At 49.5% G+C, this 13,079-nt stretch overlaps 1 protein-coding gene across 2 annotated transcripts in view; it reads right to left on the bottom strand.

The window, feature by feature from the left end:
* Window positions 1–4,583: 4,583 nt before the first annotated feature.
* LOC149367801 (putative 4-coumarate--CoA ligase 1) overlaps window positions 4,584–13,079 on the bottom strand; it is a 108,638-nt gene continuing 100,142 nt past the window's right edge. For both annotated transcript variants that reach the window (XM_089557504.1, XM_089557498.1), the window contains one exon: window positions 4,584–5,528. In XM_089557504.1, the coding sequence (XP_089413630.1) occupies window positions 5,410–5,528 (119 nt within the window). In that variant the 3' untranslated portion in view covers window positions 4,584–5,409. The remainder of the gene's footprint in view (window positions 5,529–13,079) is intronic.

Below are 13,079 nucleotides of genomic sequence, written 5' to 3'. Positions count from 1 at the left end.
CGGTCGGTCGGTCGGTCGGTCGGTCGGTCGGTCGGTCGGTCGGTCGGTCGGTCGGTCGGTCGGTCGGTCGGTCGGTCGGTCGGTCGGTCGGTCGGTCGGTCGGTCGGTCGGTCGGTCGGTCGGTCGGTCGGTCGGTCGGTCGGTCGGTCGGTCGGTCGGTCGGTCGGTCGGTCGGTCGGTCGGTCGGTCGGTCGGTCGGTCGGTCGGTCGGTCGGTCGGTCGGTCGGTCGGTCGGTCGGTCGGTCGGTCGGTCGGTCGGTCGGTCGGTCGGTCGGTCGGTCGGTCGGTCGGTCGGTCGGTCGGTCGGTCGGTCGGTCGGTCGGTCGGTCGGTCGGTCGGTCGGTCGGTCGGTCGGTCGGTCGGTCGGTCGGTCGGTCGGTCGGTCGGTCGGTCGGTCGGTCGGTCGGTCGGTCGGTCGGTCGGTCGGTCGGTCGGTCGGTCGGTCGGTCGGTCGGTCGGTCGGTCGGTCGGTCGGTCGGTCGGTCGGTCGGTCGGTCGGTCGGTCGGTCGGTCGGTCGGTCGGTCGGTCGGTCGGTCGGTCGGTCGGTCGGTCGGTCGGTCGGTCGGTCGGTCGGTCGGTCGGTCGGTCGGTCGGTCGGTCGGTCGGTCGGTCGGTCGGTCGGTCGGTCGGTCGGTCGGTCGGTCGGTCGGTCGGTCGGTCGGTCGGTCGGTCGGTCGGTCGGTCGGTCGGTCGGTCGGTCGGTCGGTCGGTCGGTCGGTCGGTCGGTCGGTCGGTCGGTCGGTCGGTCGGTCGGTCGGTCGGTCGGTCGGTCGGTCGGTTTGTGGGGTTTAACGTCCCAAAGCGACTAAGGCTATGAGATGCGCTTCAGAACTAAACATAAAGGTGTCGTTTACTTTACGGAACTAGTACAGCGAATATAGGGAAATCGAATAGAAATTATGTAACGTATGATTGAAATGTGGTATTTCTTAGAGATTTCAGTTGGGTGTATGCGCCAGAGTGCAGAGTTATAAATAGGGCGCGATAGCAGCGCTCTTTTCTTGAACGCGCTGGTCCAAGAGAGTGCCAAAATTTACGCCCTACCAAAGGAAATAGCCACGCAAGGCTGGACAGGGCATATATGTCTTCCCGGCTTGAGCCTCTAAGAACTGCGTAGTAAATTCCGTGTCGCCGCTGCCTAGCAATATAGGCTGTTAGAGCCAAGGAAATGAAGCCGCCTTTTAACTGGGGACTCTGAAACGTGAACTACAGCAAACGATCAAACTGTTGCTCATCTCGAATAGTTTGATTTGCCTCCTTTTTTGATTTTATAATCGCTGCAATTATTCATTGCCCATTGGTATCTGATGTCTTGTGTTCTGTGTCATGCCCTTGCGCTTTGCCACTGTATACCTTAGCTTTTTTGTGTGAAAAAATATGCCCGCCAACTGTTGTGTAACTTATTCATTGCAGAAAATTATGCTAATAGGTTTTAAATTGATATGTACCTTTTTTGCAGCTCCTCTGCCAAACTAGTGTACTTATACTCATGTATTTTTTATGAGAGGTCCCCCAGACAGTTTTCTTTTGCGACCTCCTACTGTACGAACTTTTTTTATTAACTTGTAATTGATTTGTATTCCGTTTTAATAAACCTTAAAACCTTTTAATTGAAGAAGAGGCTAAAATACACATAATTTAAGATGCACAACACGGAAACTTCGTAAGAGAAGTCGGGGTGTCAAAAGGGGCAATAACGGGGTGTAAAAAGTCCAGATAGGTTAGAATCATGTGATACAAAATTATCATTGTTACCCGATAAAAAAGTTTTTACACCCTAGAAAATTGTGTCAAATGTAAGTATAGCAGCACCACTACTCGCAGATTCGTACGTAACGTAATATGGTGACGTAATATGCGTTTGGTTCAGGACCGCTATTTAGCCCTTAATCTGCAATCGCGATCGAAAAACGATGAAAACAGGGCGGTCAGCCAAGCCAAGAATGCATCTCAAGGACTACTCATACTCGGCACATGGCGTCACGTGGCAGAATTCCCGCAAGAGACCGGCACCGGACGTTGCCGCGTAGCGCGACGATGGCAACTGTAAACATCATTTGTAAATTATCATCGCTTTTCAGCACCTCTACGCGGTATGAATGATCAATGACCTTTAATTTATATAATGCACGAATTTGATAACGACTTCCAAAACCGCTTTATAGACCCTTTTGAGAGTAATACCTGTCCTCCATCGAGATATTCGAGCCTTGTATTTCCTTTGTTAACACTAAATCGACAACGGCAGTGCGCTTCTTCCAGAATAAGTTTCCTATCAACCTATTCAAATGTAGTCCTCGCCATCCTATGCACCATCACCTTACATAGCGCCTGTAAATCCTATAATGCCGCGATAGCCGTACAAATATTAAGTCTGTTTCATTTCCGTTCACCTCGTTCAGGCTTTTCTATACACACTCCACGTTGACACGTTTGCGGACGAAGGTACAGAAAATTCTAGGATTATTTCTTCCCACAAATTCCAGCTACAGCTCCCAGCTACTTTTCTCACTACATGCCATGGCTTCCTTATGCCTACCTGTTTCCTGCCCCTGTTTCCTGTTTCCTGTGTAGGTATACATTATAGCAGCGTACTGCGCTTTTCAGGGCAAGCTCTTGGGAGAGGCCTCTCGCGAAACGACACGCACAGCCGCGTCGCATACGCAGACATTAGTCAGCATGCCGTACAATAGAGGCGCTGCAAGCATGACAAGTTAGCATGGCGCTGTGGGCAGCCGTGTCGCAAATGGCGAAGCACGGATGGAACTATAGTAGGATAAAACTTAAAAAAATAGCAGTTGCTAACACCGGGCCGCGGTCCGTGGCGTCCTGTATCACACCGCTGCCCAATCGCAACAGTAAATGAAATCAACTTTTCAATATTTGACTATATCAAACAATCCGTGTAGTAAAATTCTAGAGCTCATAATTTTTTTCTTGTGATAAGCTGCTTCTTTAAGTAACGAGAAATGATTAAGCAGCATACTACTCTTTCGTCGTGGAGGAATTCTGTGCACGGAGTCTCAATGTGGGCGGAGCTGCCCTGCAGACTTAAGTTGTATCCGACTATAGCGCGAGATAGAGGAGGGGCGCCTGCGCAAGCTTTCGCGCACTTTAACGATTAATGGAGCGGCAGCGAAGACGTAAAGTCACTCGAGAGGGCGAGGAAAATGTTCGCACAGGCGAACAAGTTATGCGCTTGCTTGATGCCAAGCTTTCAGTGCGGGGACCGTGGTGGAGGGGAGAGAGATGGTTTGAACAGTGTACGCGCAAGCGCTCTGTGTAGGTTGTGTAGGTATATATTCCATACCGACGTCTCAGCGCGATACATCTAAAGAGACCGAGTTTCCATAACCGCGTGTAGTGACGATGTACGCTGCGTTGACTAGAGGAAGCAGTGTGGATATTGCAAACAGCAAGTTAGCGACACTGGCAAAGGCGTGGTGTAAGGTATGGTATGCATCTCGGGGCGCTGCGCTTTCACGTTCTCGGTACCAAGCTTTCGGTGATTCAAAATAATTCACGCAAGCATTGCGGGATTTTTCAAAACCATTTACTCCTGGTTCCTCCTTTTTATACAGCTTTTCTGTGATCTTGTCGTAGTAGTTGACTCTCAGTACATATGCATGGGCTACCTTGGAATTTTTCGCCTGTTAGGTTAAAATATGATTACTGCCACACGTTTATTGATACTGATAACTACTTTTTATGGCGCAGGGCATCTGTGGCAAAAAAGCGCCATGGAACAACTTGTTTTCGGTTATTGAAGGTGGAGTCGAAGACATTTCTAATGTGTTTCGCCCCAAAGAAGACGCGGACCCAACGAGGGATACGCTTGGACTCATTGTATCAGCGATGGGTACCGGGCAAAAGTAGCGACTGGACCGCACTCCTCGGGCTTGCTAGGCGGCTCACGTTAATTCTGGAAGTTCGTCGATGTTGCTTCCAATGGCTGTTTTATTAAAATGCTAACACTTAGTTTCCGCCTCTCCGGTAAGTCACGGTAGCAGAACAGGTTCCCGCCCTTTGTGTGCAGCGCACTTGAGGTAACGTTACTCAACAAGGTTTATTCCTTTCAGCGTTGGCGGCGGGTAGTAATATAGAATAGGTAGTTTCTTTTCATTAAATCTCGAATAGGAACTCCCCTCCTAACTATCGCCTCGTCTCAATAACGAGCATCACTTGTAAAATCCTCGATCATGTCCCGTATATCTGCGAAATAAATGTATGCCGCAGGCTTTTGGTGCCACAATTACGCATGGAAGAGCTTGATATTAACATACTATTATGGCTTGAGTGTTTTTTACAGGATGTCAGCATATTGTCACTGCTAAAGGGATTAACCCTCCTTTACACAGCGTTCTTTCTAGAGATCGGAAGGACACCGTTCTCGGTTCTTTACTTTTACTAATCTGCATTACTGACGTGCAAACTGCGTTACCTCTTCCATTCATATGTATTTGCAGATGATAGTGAACTTTTCGTGAAACAACGAGCGCGCAGCTCGAAATGATATCAACAACACTTTTTTCTGGTGCCGAACACGGCAAATGTCAATAAACTTTAAAGAAAGAAACATAGCTGAAGTGATAATTTTCTTTATTTGCTCAGACGACAGTGTATTATCAGATCTGTAATCTAAGCAGAAGCTTCATGTAAACGTCCCAAATAATCCTTGTCGATCCATTCCTTGCAGGCATCATCTGTCAGAAATAGTGTAATCTGGGTGCATTCACGTCACCCTCACTTTGATGGCGTCTGAGGTCGCCTGTGTTCGTACCCTTCGCTCAAGAGAGGAAGACGCCATGTAAACTGCCCAAGTGGTTAGTGTCGTGATTTAGAATGCTAAGCGGCGCTAGACTTCTGGGAGGCATCGAGTGTTGTCAGCAGCCAATCACTGATTACGATTATGCTCGAGCTTTGTCTCCTCATTAAGGTTCGGCTATTCCAGATTTATGAATACTTCTGGAGAATGGCGGCCAATATTAGAGTACTGGCAGTTGATATTTTTATATGGTATTTATTACTTTCACGTATAGGTATTATAAAGCAGTAAAAAGAGTAGCACTTCAGATGCGACTATCGCAAGTTATACGGAGTTTTAAGCTAATCATATCCCAGCAAACTACCTAACACCTCAGTCCACCCTACTGCCTACTAGCTAATGACTAGTCTGCTGCATTTCAGTTAAAACAACAACCCTTTCGCTTAAAACAACACCTAGCTACTGTAGGTGGTCACTTCTTGAAGCAATGCCAGCCAGGGCTGTGGAAAATTTGTGAACTTAGCCGTTGATGTGTTTGGTATAAAGCTGCATCCTCAGCTAGCTCAATCCGGAAGTTATATTAAGAGCGATGTGTGTGCCGTTAGGCAGACGTGAAGGGTTTCGTTCAGCTCGCAACTGCTTCTTAGGCTCGATTCAGAGAGCGGGCCAGTGCAGGTCGGTTAATCTTGGAGGTCTCCGTCTTTGGTAGGGATTCCACGAAGAAGACGCCACCGTAGAGGTGCTTGTGGACAGCTAGGTTACCTGCAGCAACAAAGAAAATAATTCTTATCAAAACAAAAACGGTGCCACCAGTAGTTTGTATTATCCATTCCCAACCAGCACTACTGTAACCAAAAGATCGTGATGAGCAATGGACAAAGGCTTCTGGTAAGGATGTAGGCATATTAAGGCGGAAGCCTTTAATGCCTCATCGTTGTAAGCAGGAGCTGTCGACAGAAATGTCACGCTTTTCAGTTGGTGGAAACGGTCGTGACGTCACAGTGCGCGAATTTCGAACGGGGCCAATTGTACTTTGGCTACTAACCATGCAACCAATTAAAGGGATCGTATAGTGATGCTCTAAGTAAGTTTTACTGAGTTTAGTTAATTGCTTACTTAACCAATTAGTCCAATTAACCTTTCTAGTCAGACCAGAGAAATAAATAAAACCGAGTAAGAAATGGCCGAGCTTGGGAATCGAACCCCGGACTAAGGAGTGCGAGTCGAGCACGCTACCACTCCGCCATGCCCGCTCGACGGTTAGGAATGAACAAAGGTGCGTCTAGTGAATACGGTGTCTTCGTTCACTCCCATCTTCCTCCCTTCCCGTTACGGCGAGGTTTAGGTGTCCACAGAGATATGAGAGACAGATGCTTTTCCTTTCCTCAAAAACCAATTTACCGACGAGCAAGGCGTATTTGTCCGCGTTTCAGATTGGTGCAAATTGTCGTGACGTCACCACGCGCGAATTTTGACGGCTGTCCACCGAAATATGTGAGACAGTTACTGCGCAACTTCCTTTCCTCAAATACAATTTTAATTTTCTTCACTACGGCCCCTCTTTCTTCTTTCACTCACACTTCCTCCCTTCCTGTACCGTGCGGCTCAGGTGTCCACCGAGACGATAGAGAATTACAGCCCCATTTCCTTTCCTCAAAAAGCGTTGCGTTCAAAGGGCAAGGCATCGAGCCGAACGGGTGGTGGCGTTCCGTGGACTCCCTGGCAGCGCTACAACACGCTGTCGCGTTCCACTCCTAAAGGCGAAGCTTAAGCGTCATTAATTGGCAGTTAATTAATGCACCAACAAAATGTAAAGTGAACATTCGCGTAGCAGAATGCAGCACTCAGGCTTTCGCCTTTCACCACTTTAGCCGCTAAAGCTCCTCGTAATTTCTTTCTTTGCTTTGGCCCATAAAATACCGCCTTGTCTTTGTATTCCACGTGGCTCTCGGCCACCTTGACTGCCTTTCGCTGCTGTTCGCACCTGTTTGCGATTCTTGCAGATTGCATGTTCGCTCTGTGTATTATATACTGCCTGCTTCCAGGCATTCTATTCTTTACTTCCTTGTGCAAAAAATGCGTTCGTTGGTTTTTTTCCCCACGTACTCTACTCAATTAAAATCATGATGTTGAACTAATCTTTGCCTTTTCTACTGATCTTTGGTTGTTCTCAGCAACATTTGTAGCCTTTTAACTCTTCCCTTAGCGGGGTAAAATGGGTAATTTGGAGATTTGTTGTGTGCATAAGTATTTTAATCGCCCTAAATAAAAAAAGAATTGCTAAATTTCAGCACACCAAAGTGTCGTTAATAGTGTTCTCTCTTTCCAAGCAAAGAAAAAAGCGTGTACGTTTTGTTCAAAAAACAAAATTAAGAAAAAAAAACAACTTCGATTGACAAACTTTGACAGACACATAAAAAGTGATGCAGTGCATGTAATAAATATATACATATATATATATATATATATATATATATATATATATATATATATATATTGTAGTGTGCCAACTGTGACAGGTTCCGCTACCGCCATGCGCCGACACTGCGCTGCGCCTGACGACGACGACGAAGTTGTGCGCCGACGCTACGCTGCGCCTGACGACGACGAAGTTGCTCCGCTCTCTTCATAGAGTTTCTTACTATTACCTAGAGGGAAAGCTGGCGGCGCTGCACTTCAGCCACCATGGACGCCCAATGCATCATGGGGCGGTGAGCTACTTGTTGCGGCACAGTCGTAATTTTTCGGGAACACGGAGTGGCACTACTAAGATGTTTCATTCCGAAAACGCTGTTCGTGTGTGCGCAGACGACTTTCGCGCGAACGCAGTGTGCAAAACCCATAGTAGTGTAAACGCGACGACACACGACGCCAATAAAAGGTTTCACTTTTCTGAAATGCCATTAAAAACCTCTTATAGTGTTTAAGCAACAACATTTTTTTTTTGAAAACATATTTACTTTTAAAAGTGCGCCTGTTAATTAAGAAATATTCGTTTTTATAGTGTTCATTACTAGACCAATAGGAGAGCGAGTCGTCAATTATTTTGGGCAAACTTTGCACTTAAATGCTTTTCTGCTCGTTTGTTGCAATCATTAGACCAGATATTGAATGTTAGGACGTTTGTAGTTATCAAACAGCTTTATTTTTCTATTATTTTTTGGCCAAAAGTTGCAGTTCCGCAACAAGTAGCTCACCGCCCCATGATGCTTTGAGCGCCCATGGTGGCTGAAGTGGTCTCGAGGGGTCGCCATGCAAACTCCCATAGACGGCTTGCCAGCTTTCCCTCTAGGTAATAGTAAGAAACTCTATGGCTCTCTTGGTGCTGGCTACGCCCGTCTACGCTGCCAGATGCTGCACGGCGGTTCGGTCTCTTGAGGACGCCTAATAAACGCACCCCTACAATTGGTGGAGGTGCTGGGTACGTCCCCTACCAACCTGGAACTCCGGAGCCGTACGCTGCCGCCTGTGTCAACCATGCCAGATGAGACTGCCCCAACACCGGCGGCCAGTTCAACCACCGTCATTTGTTCTGGCGTCATCCGGCAGCGTGACCCTGCCCTCTTCAGTGGCACTGCCGACCAAGATGTTGACGACTGGTTGTCATCGTATGAGCGAGTGAGCAGCTATAACAAGTGGGATGACACTATCAAGCTGAGTAACGTCATCTTTTATCTCACGGACGTGGCGAACCTCTGGTTTCGAAACCATGAGGCGGACCTACCCACTTGGCCCGTATTTAAGAAGAGCTCTGCGGAAGTGTTCGGCCGCCCTGCGGTGCGCAAGCTCCGTGCCGAACAGCGCTTACGGGACCGCGCTCAACGCACTGACGAGACCTTCACAAGTTACATTGAGGACATCGTTGACCTCTGCAAACGTGTCAACGCCGCCATGCCAGAAGCGGACAAGATCCACCATATCCTCAAAGGCATCGCTGACGACGCATTTCAGATGCTCCTCGCGAAAAAATCCCACCACCGTCAGTGAGGTTATTAAGCTTTGCCAGAGCCACGACGAGCTCCGCAAGCAGCGCGCTTCTACACGGCGTGCCGGTGTCTGCGACGAAGCCCTCTCCACACTGGCCCTGGGCGGTACTACTCCTGAGGACTCCCCTCTTCTCAACCAAATCAAAGCCTTCGTTCGTGAAGAGGTCGCTCGCCAGCTGTCCCTGATATCCCATTTTCAAGACCCCGCCCGCCAAGTTCCTGACTCGACCCCGTCTTTGGCTCCTACCATTCGCCGTGTCGTGCAAGACCAAGTCGCTGATCTGCTACCGTCCAGCCCTATGCTCCCGCCTGTGACAGCACCCCTGACGTACGCCCAAGCGGTGGCCAGGCCACGACATACGCCGGCACCCGATTCCTACCAGGCCGCCCCTTCTTTCCGTCGTCCGCCGCCGTCTGAGCCCCCGTCTCAAGCTCCGTTCTCAAGGGTTCGCCCACATCCTACGAATCCCTGGCGTACTGCGGACAACCGACCCATCTGTTACGCCTGTGGTCTGCCCGGCCATGTCGCGCGGCTTTGCCGCCAGCGCCTTCCGCCTTCTCGACCTGATCTGCGCTCCTACCCGTACGATGCCGAACTATCCTCGCCGAGACGGCCACCTGGTCCCCCCTTTGTTTCCCGTGATCGCCAAATTTACACCACTCGCCGATCGCCTTCCCCTCGACGCCGTTCCCCTTCTCCTATGCTGCGACGTTCTAGCTCCGCGCTTGAGGGAAACTAACAGCCGCAGTTCCGGGGGCAAGAACTGCGCTTGTTTCGAACTCCTCAAGTCCTCCGTGTCGTCCCGCTAATGTAATCGTAGTGTTCGTGGAAGGTGCCAAGGTTCTCGCCCTCGTCGACACGGGCGCTGCAGTATCTGTCATAAGTGAAGCTCTCTGCCGCCGACTCCGCAAAGTGACTACCCCACTTTCTGACTTTTCGCTTCGCACCGCCTCATCACAGCGCATTCATCTCTCAGCCGCATGTACGGCCCGTGTCCTCATTCAAGATGTTTTGTACGCCATCGAGTTTATTGTGCTGTCTCACTGCTCACACGACATCATCCTGGGATGTGACTTCCTTTCGACTCATCGTGCCGTTATTGACTGCGCTCGAGCTGAAATCGCCTTTTCTCCGCTGTCTGACGCTCCCTTTTACGACGTACCTACGCAGTCTGCCAAACTTGTGGTCGCGACTGATACCGACATTCCTCCGTTTTCTGCTGCCCTCGTGCCGCTCTCCTGTGTCGGCGTCCCTCATTCAACTGTTTTCTTCACGCCTTCCGAAACCGCTTCCCGCCGTCCCTGCCTCCTGCTTCCCTTTGCTGTTCTGACGATCGACCATGGACAAAGTGCAATTTACGTCTCGAACCCATCTTCGTGCCCGTCAGCAGTACTCCGAGGTGAATGCCTCGGGCGTATTGAAGGACTTGATTCCTGCCTTCCCTACCCTATTCTTGATACCACCGCTTCCTTCGATGTCGATGTGCTCAGCTCTTGTGATGTTAAGAATGATCCACCGCCCTCCGACGTCTTCCACCGTGCCATTGACGCCGACCTTCCACCCGCGCTACGTGATCAACTCGTCGCTCTCCTGCAGCGCTTCAGTTCTTCTTTCGATCTTCCTCAGACTGCCTTGGGCCGTACGTCTGTCGTTGCGCACACCATCGACACCGGTACACACGCCCTTCTTCGCCAGCGCCCCTATCGTGTCTCGGCTTCTGAGCGCCGCGTCATTTCTGATCACGTGGACGACATTCTCCGTCGGGGTGTCATACAGCCCTCCCACAGTCCCTGGGCGTCCCCTGTTGTGTTGGTAAAAAAGAAAGATGGTTCCATCAGGTTCTGTGTTGATTACCGCCGGTTCAACAACATCACACGCAAGGACGTCTATCCCCTGCCACGCGTCGATGACGCCCTGGACTGCTTGCAGGGAGCTGAGTATTTCTCCTCGCTGGATTTGAGGTTAGGCTACTGGCAGGTGCCCATGGCTGACGCTGATCGCTCAAAAACTGCCTTCATAACACCTGACGGCTTATATGAGTTCAACGTCATGCCGTTTGGCCTTTGCAACGCCCCGGCAACTTTCGAACGCCTGATGGACACTATCCTTAGTGGACTCAAGTGGGAGAGTTGTCTTTGCTATCTTGATGACATCGTCGTCTTTTCTGCGGACTTTTCTTCTCATCTCATGCGCCTCGAGCGCGTTCTGACTTGTCTTACTGACGCTGGGCTCCAGATGAATTTGAAAAAGTGCCGCTTTGCTGCCCGACAACTCACCATTTTAGGACATGTAGTCTCTAAAGACGGCATTCTTCCGGACCCCGCCAAACTTCGTGCAGTTGCCGAATTTCCGAAGCCCACCTCACTGAAGCAGCTCCGTAGCTTCGTTGGCCTTTGCTCTTACTTCCGTCGCTTCATCTTGAATTTCGCAACGATCATCGCTCCTCTGAACCAGCTACTCGCAGGCAGCTCCAGCCTCTCCGCTTGGACGCCTGCTTGCGATGATGCCTTCGACACCTTGCGCCGCCTTTTGGTTTCGCCTCCCATCCTGCGCCACTTTGACCCGACTGCGCCTACTGAGATCCACACTGACGCCAGCGGTATTGGACTGGGTGCCGTTCTCACCCAACGCAAACCTGGCTTCCGTGAATATGTGGTCGCCTACGCCAGTCGGACCTTGACCAAAGCGGAGGCCAACTATTCTGTTACCGAACGAGAATGTTTGGCCATCATTTGGGCCATTGGAAAATTTCGTCCCTATGTCTACGGTCGCCCGTTCTGTATAGTAACCGACCACCATGCCCTGTGCTGGCTGGCCTCTCTCAAAGACCCGTCAGGGCGCCTAGCTCGCTGGGCTCTGCGATTGCAGTTCATGTCATTTACCGCTCTGGCCTCAAGCATAATGACGCGGACGCTCTTTCCAGCTCGCCGCTACCTAGTGCTTCATCGCCTGCTCCTGTGTCTGCTTACGACTTGTCCTCGCTTGCCACTGCCGACATGTCCACCGAGCAGAGGGTATATATATATATATATATATATATATATATATATATATATATATATATATATATATATATATATATATATATATATATTTATGCGCTACTATGTCTGAAACCAGTATTCAAAATTAAAGAATTCTTCCTCCTAAATTTCCCAATTAGTAAGGAAAAAAATTCGGCGTAGTCACTTCACACTGCTTACGTGTAGGAATGCGAAAGCATTACTGTCTCTAGGTGCACTGACACTACACCACAGACACACACACCGTCCAGACACACTCAAGCGCGTATAACACTATCTACAACACTGCACGATGAACGGTTGCACCATAGTTTTGATACGAAAGTCTGAGAAGGCATAGAGTTGGAAGTGCAATTCCCGTCGGCTCGAATCCTTGTCGCAAGCTAGCCTCCAAATTGATTAGCACTTGTAAGCTATACGCAACGCGGAATCGTATGACAACACCCGGAACGCTGTACGAGAAACGGTTGCGTCACAGTATCAATACAAACGTCCGAGAAGGCAGAGAATTGAAGGTGCATGCGTCGTGCGTTCAAATCCTTTCGCAAGCTAGCCTCCAACTTGACTAGGACATGCAATCAATATGCAACGCTAAATCGTATGACACCCCTCCCAGGGCTGTACTGCAGATGTTACGTCAGAATTTTTATACGAATATCGGGAAAACTGGCGCCACTTGGAGGTTGGCAAGGAGCTAGTATATTGCCGCGAATCTTTGTAGTCTTTGTTTGTCCATTCTTCAAAGCTGCCGGCACGCCGCTTTATCTCTTTGTTTGTGATGCATCCTTTGTTTGTGAGTCTACGTTGTTATAAAATGTTCTAGTGACTTTGCGCGCTTTGTCTGGAAAGCTCTCTATACGCTTGAATTTAGCACAGCCGAAAGCGGCGGGCATTCGGTTCGACGACCGCCGAGCGCGCTTGTTTCTACGCCGCCGCCGACTCATTAAATTCTTTGCAGGCGCAAGTCAGCCCAAATAAAGAGTTTTGCTTAGAGGCCATTTTTCTGTCTTCCTGCTTTCCGGACTGCAGTCACCACTGCGTGACAATATACAGAGGAACGACATGTATGGGACTGTCTGAAGTGGCGTTCCTCAGCCTGCTGTGTGCGCCGTACGGCGGCTTGATGACGTTACCCTTTTTACTTCCCTATTGAAAAAACTCTGCGTGAGTTTGCACGAGAACAGTGATTTTTGTACGATCACGTTCATTTTGCACACAAATGCGCAGAAATTGTGCGTTACCTGTACGCATTCTGTGCGTCCTGTGTGTACATATGCGCGTACTGTGAGCTGATAGACGTTCA

Source organism: Amblyomma mixtum, chromosome 1 (genome assembly GCF_055824585.1).
Source record: "Amblyomma mixtum isolate Tamu chromosome 1, ASM5582458v1, whole genome shotgun sequence".
Taxonomy (NCBI): domain Eukaryota; kingdom Metazoa; phylum Arthropoda; class Arachnida; order Ixodida; family Ixodidae; genus Amblyomma; species Amblyomma mixtum.
Note: the sequence above shows the minus strand (reverse complement) of the source record. Positions and strands in the feature narration are given on the sequence as shown.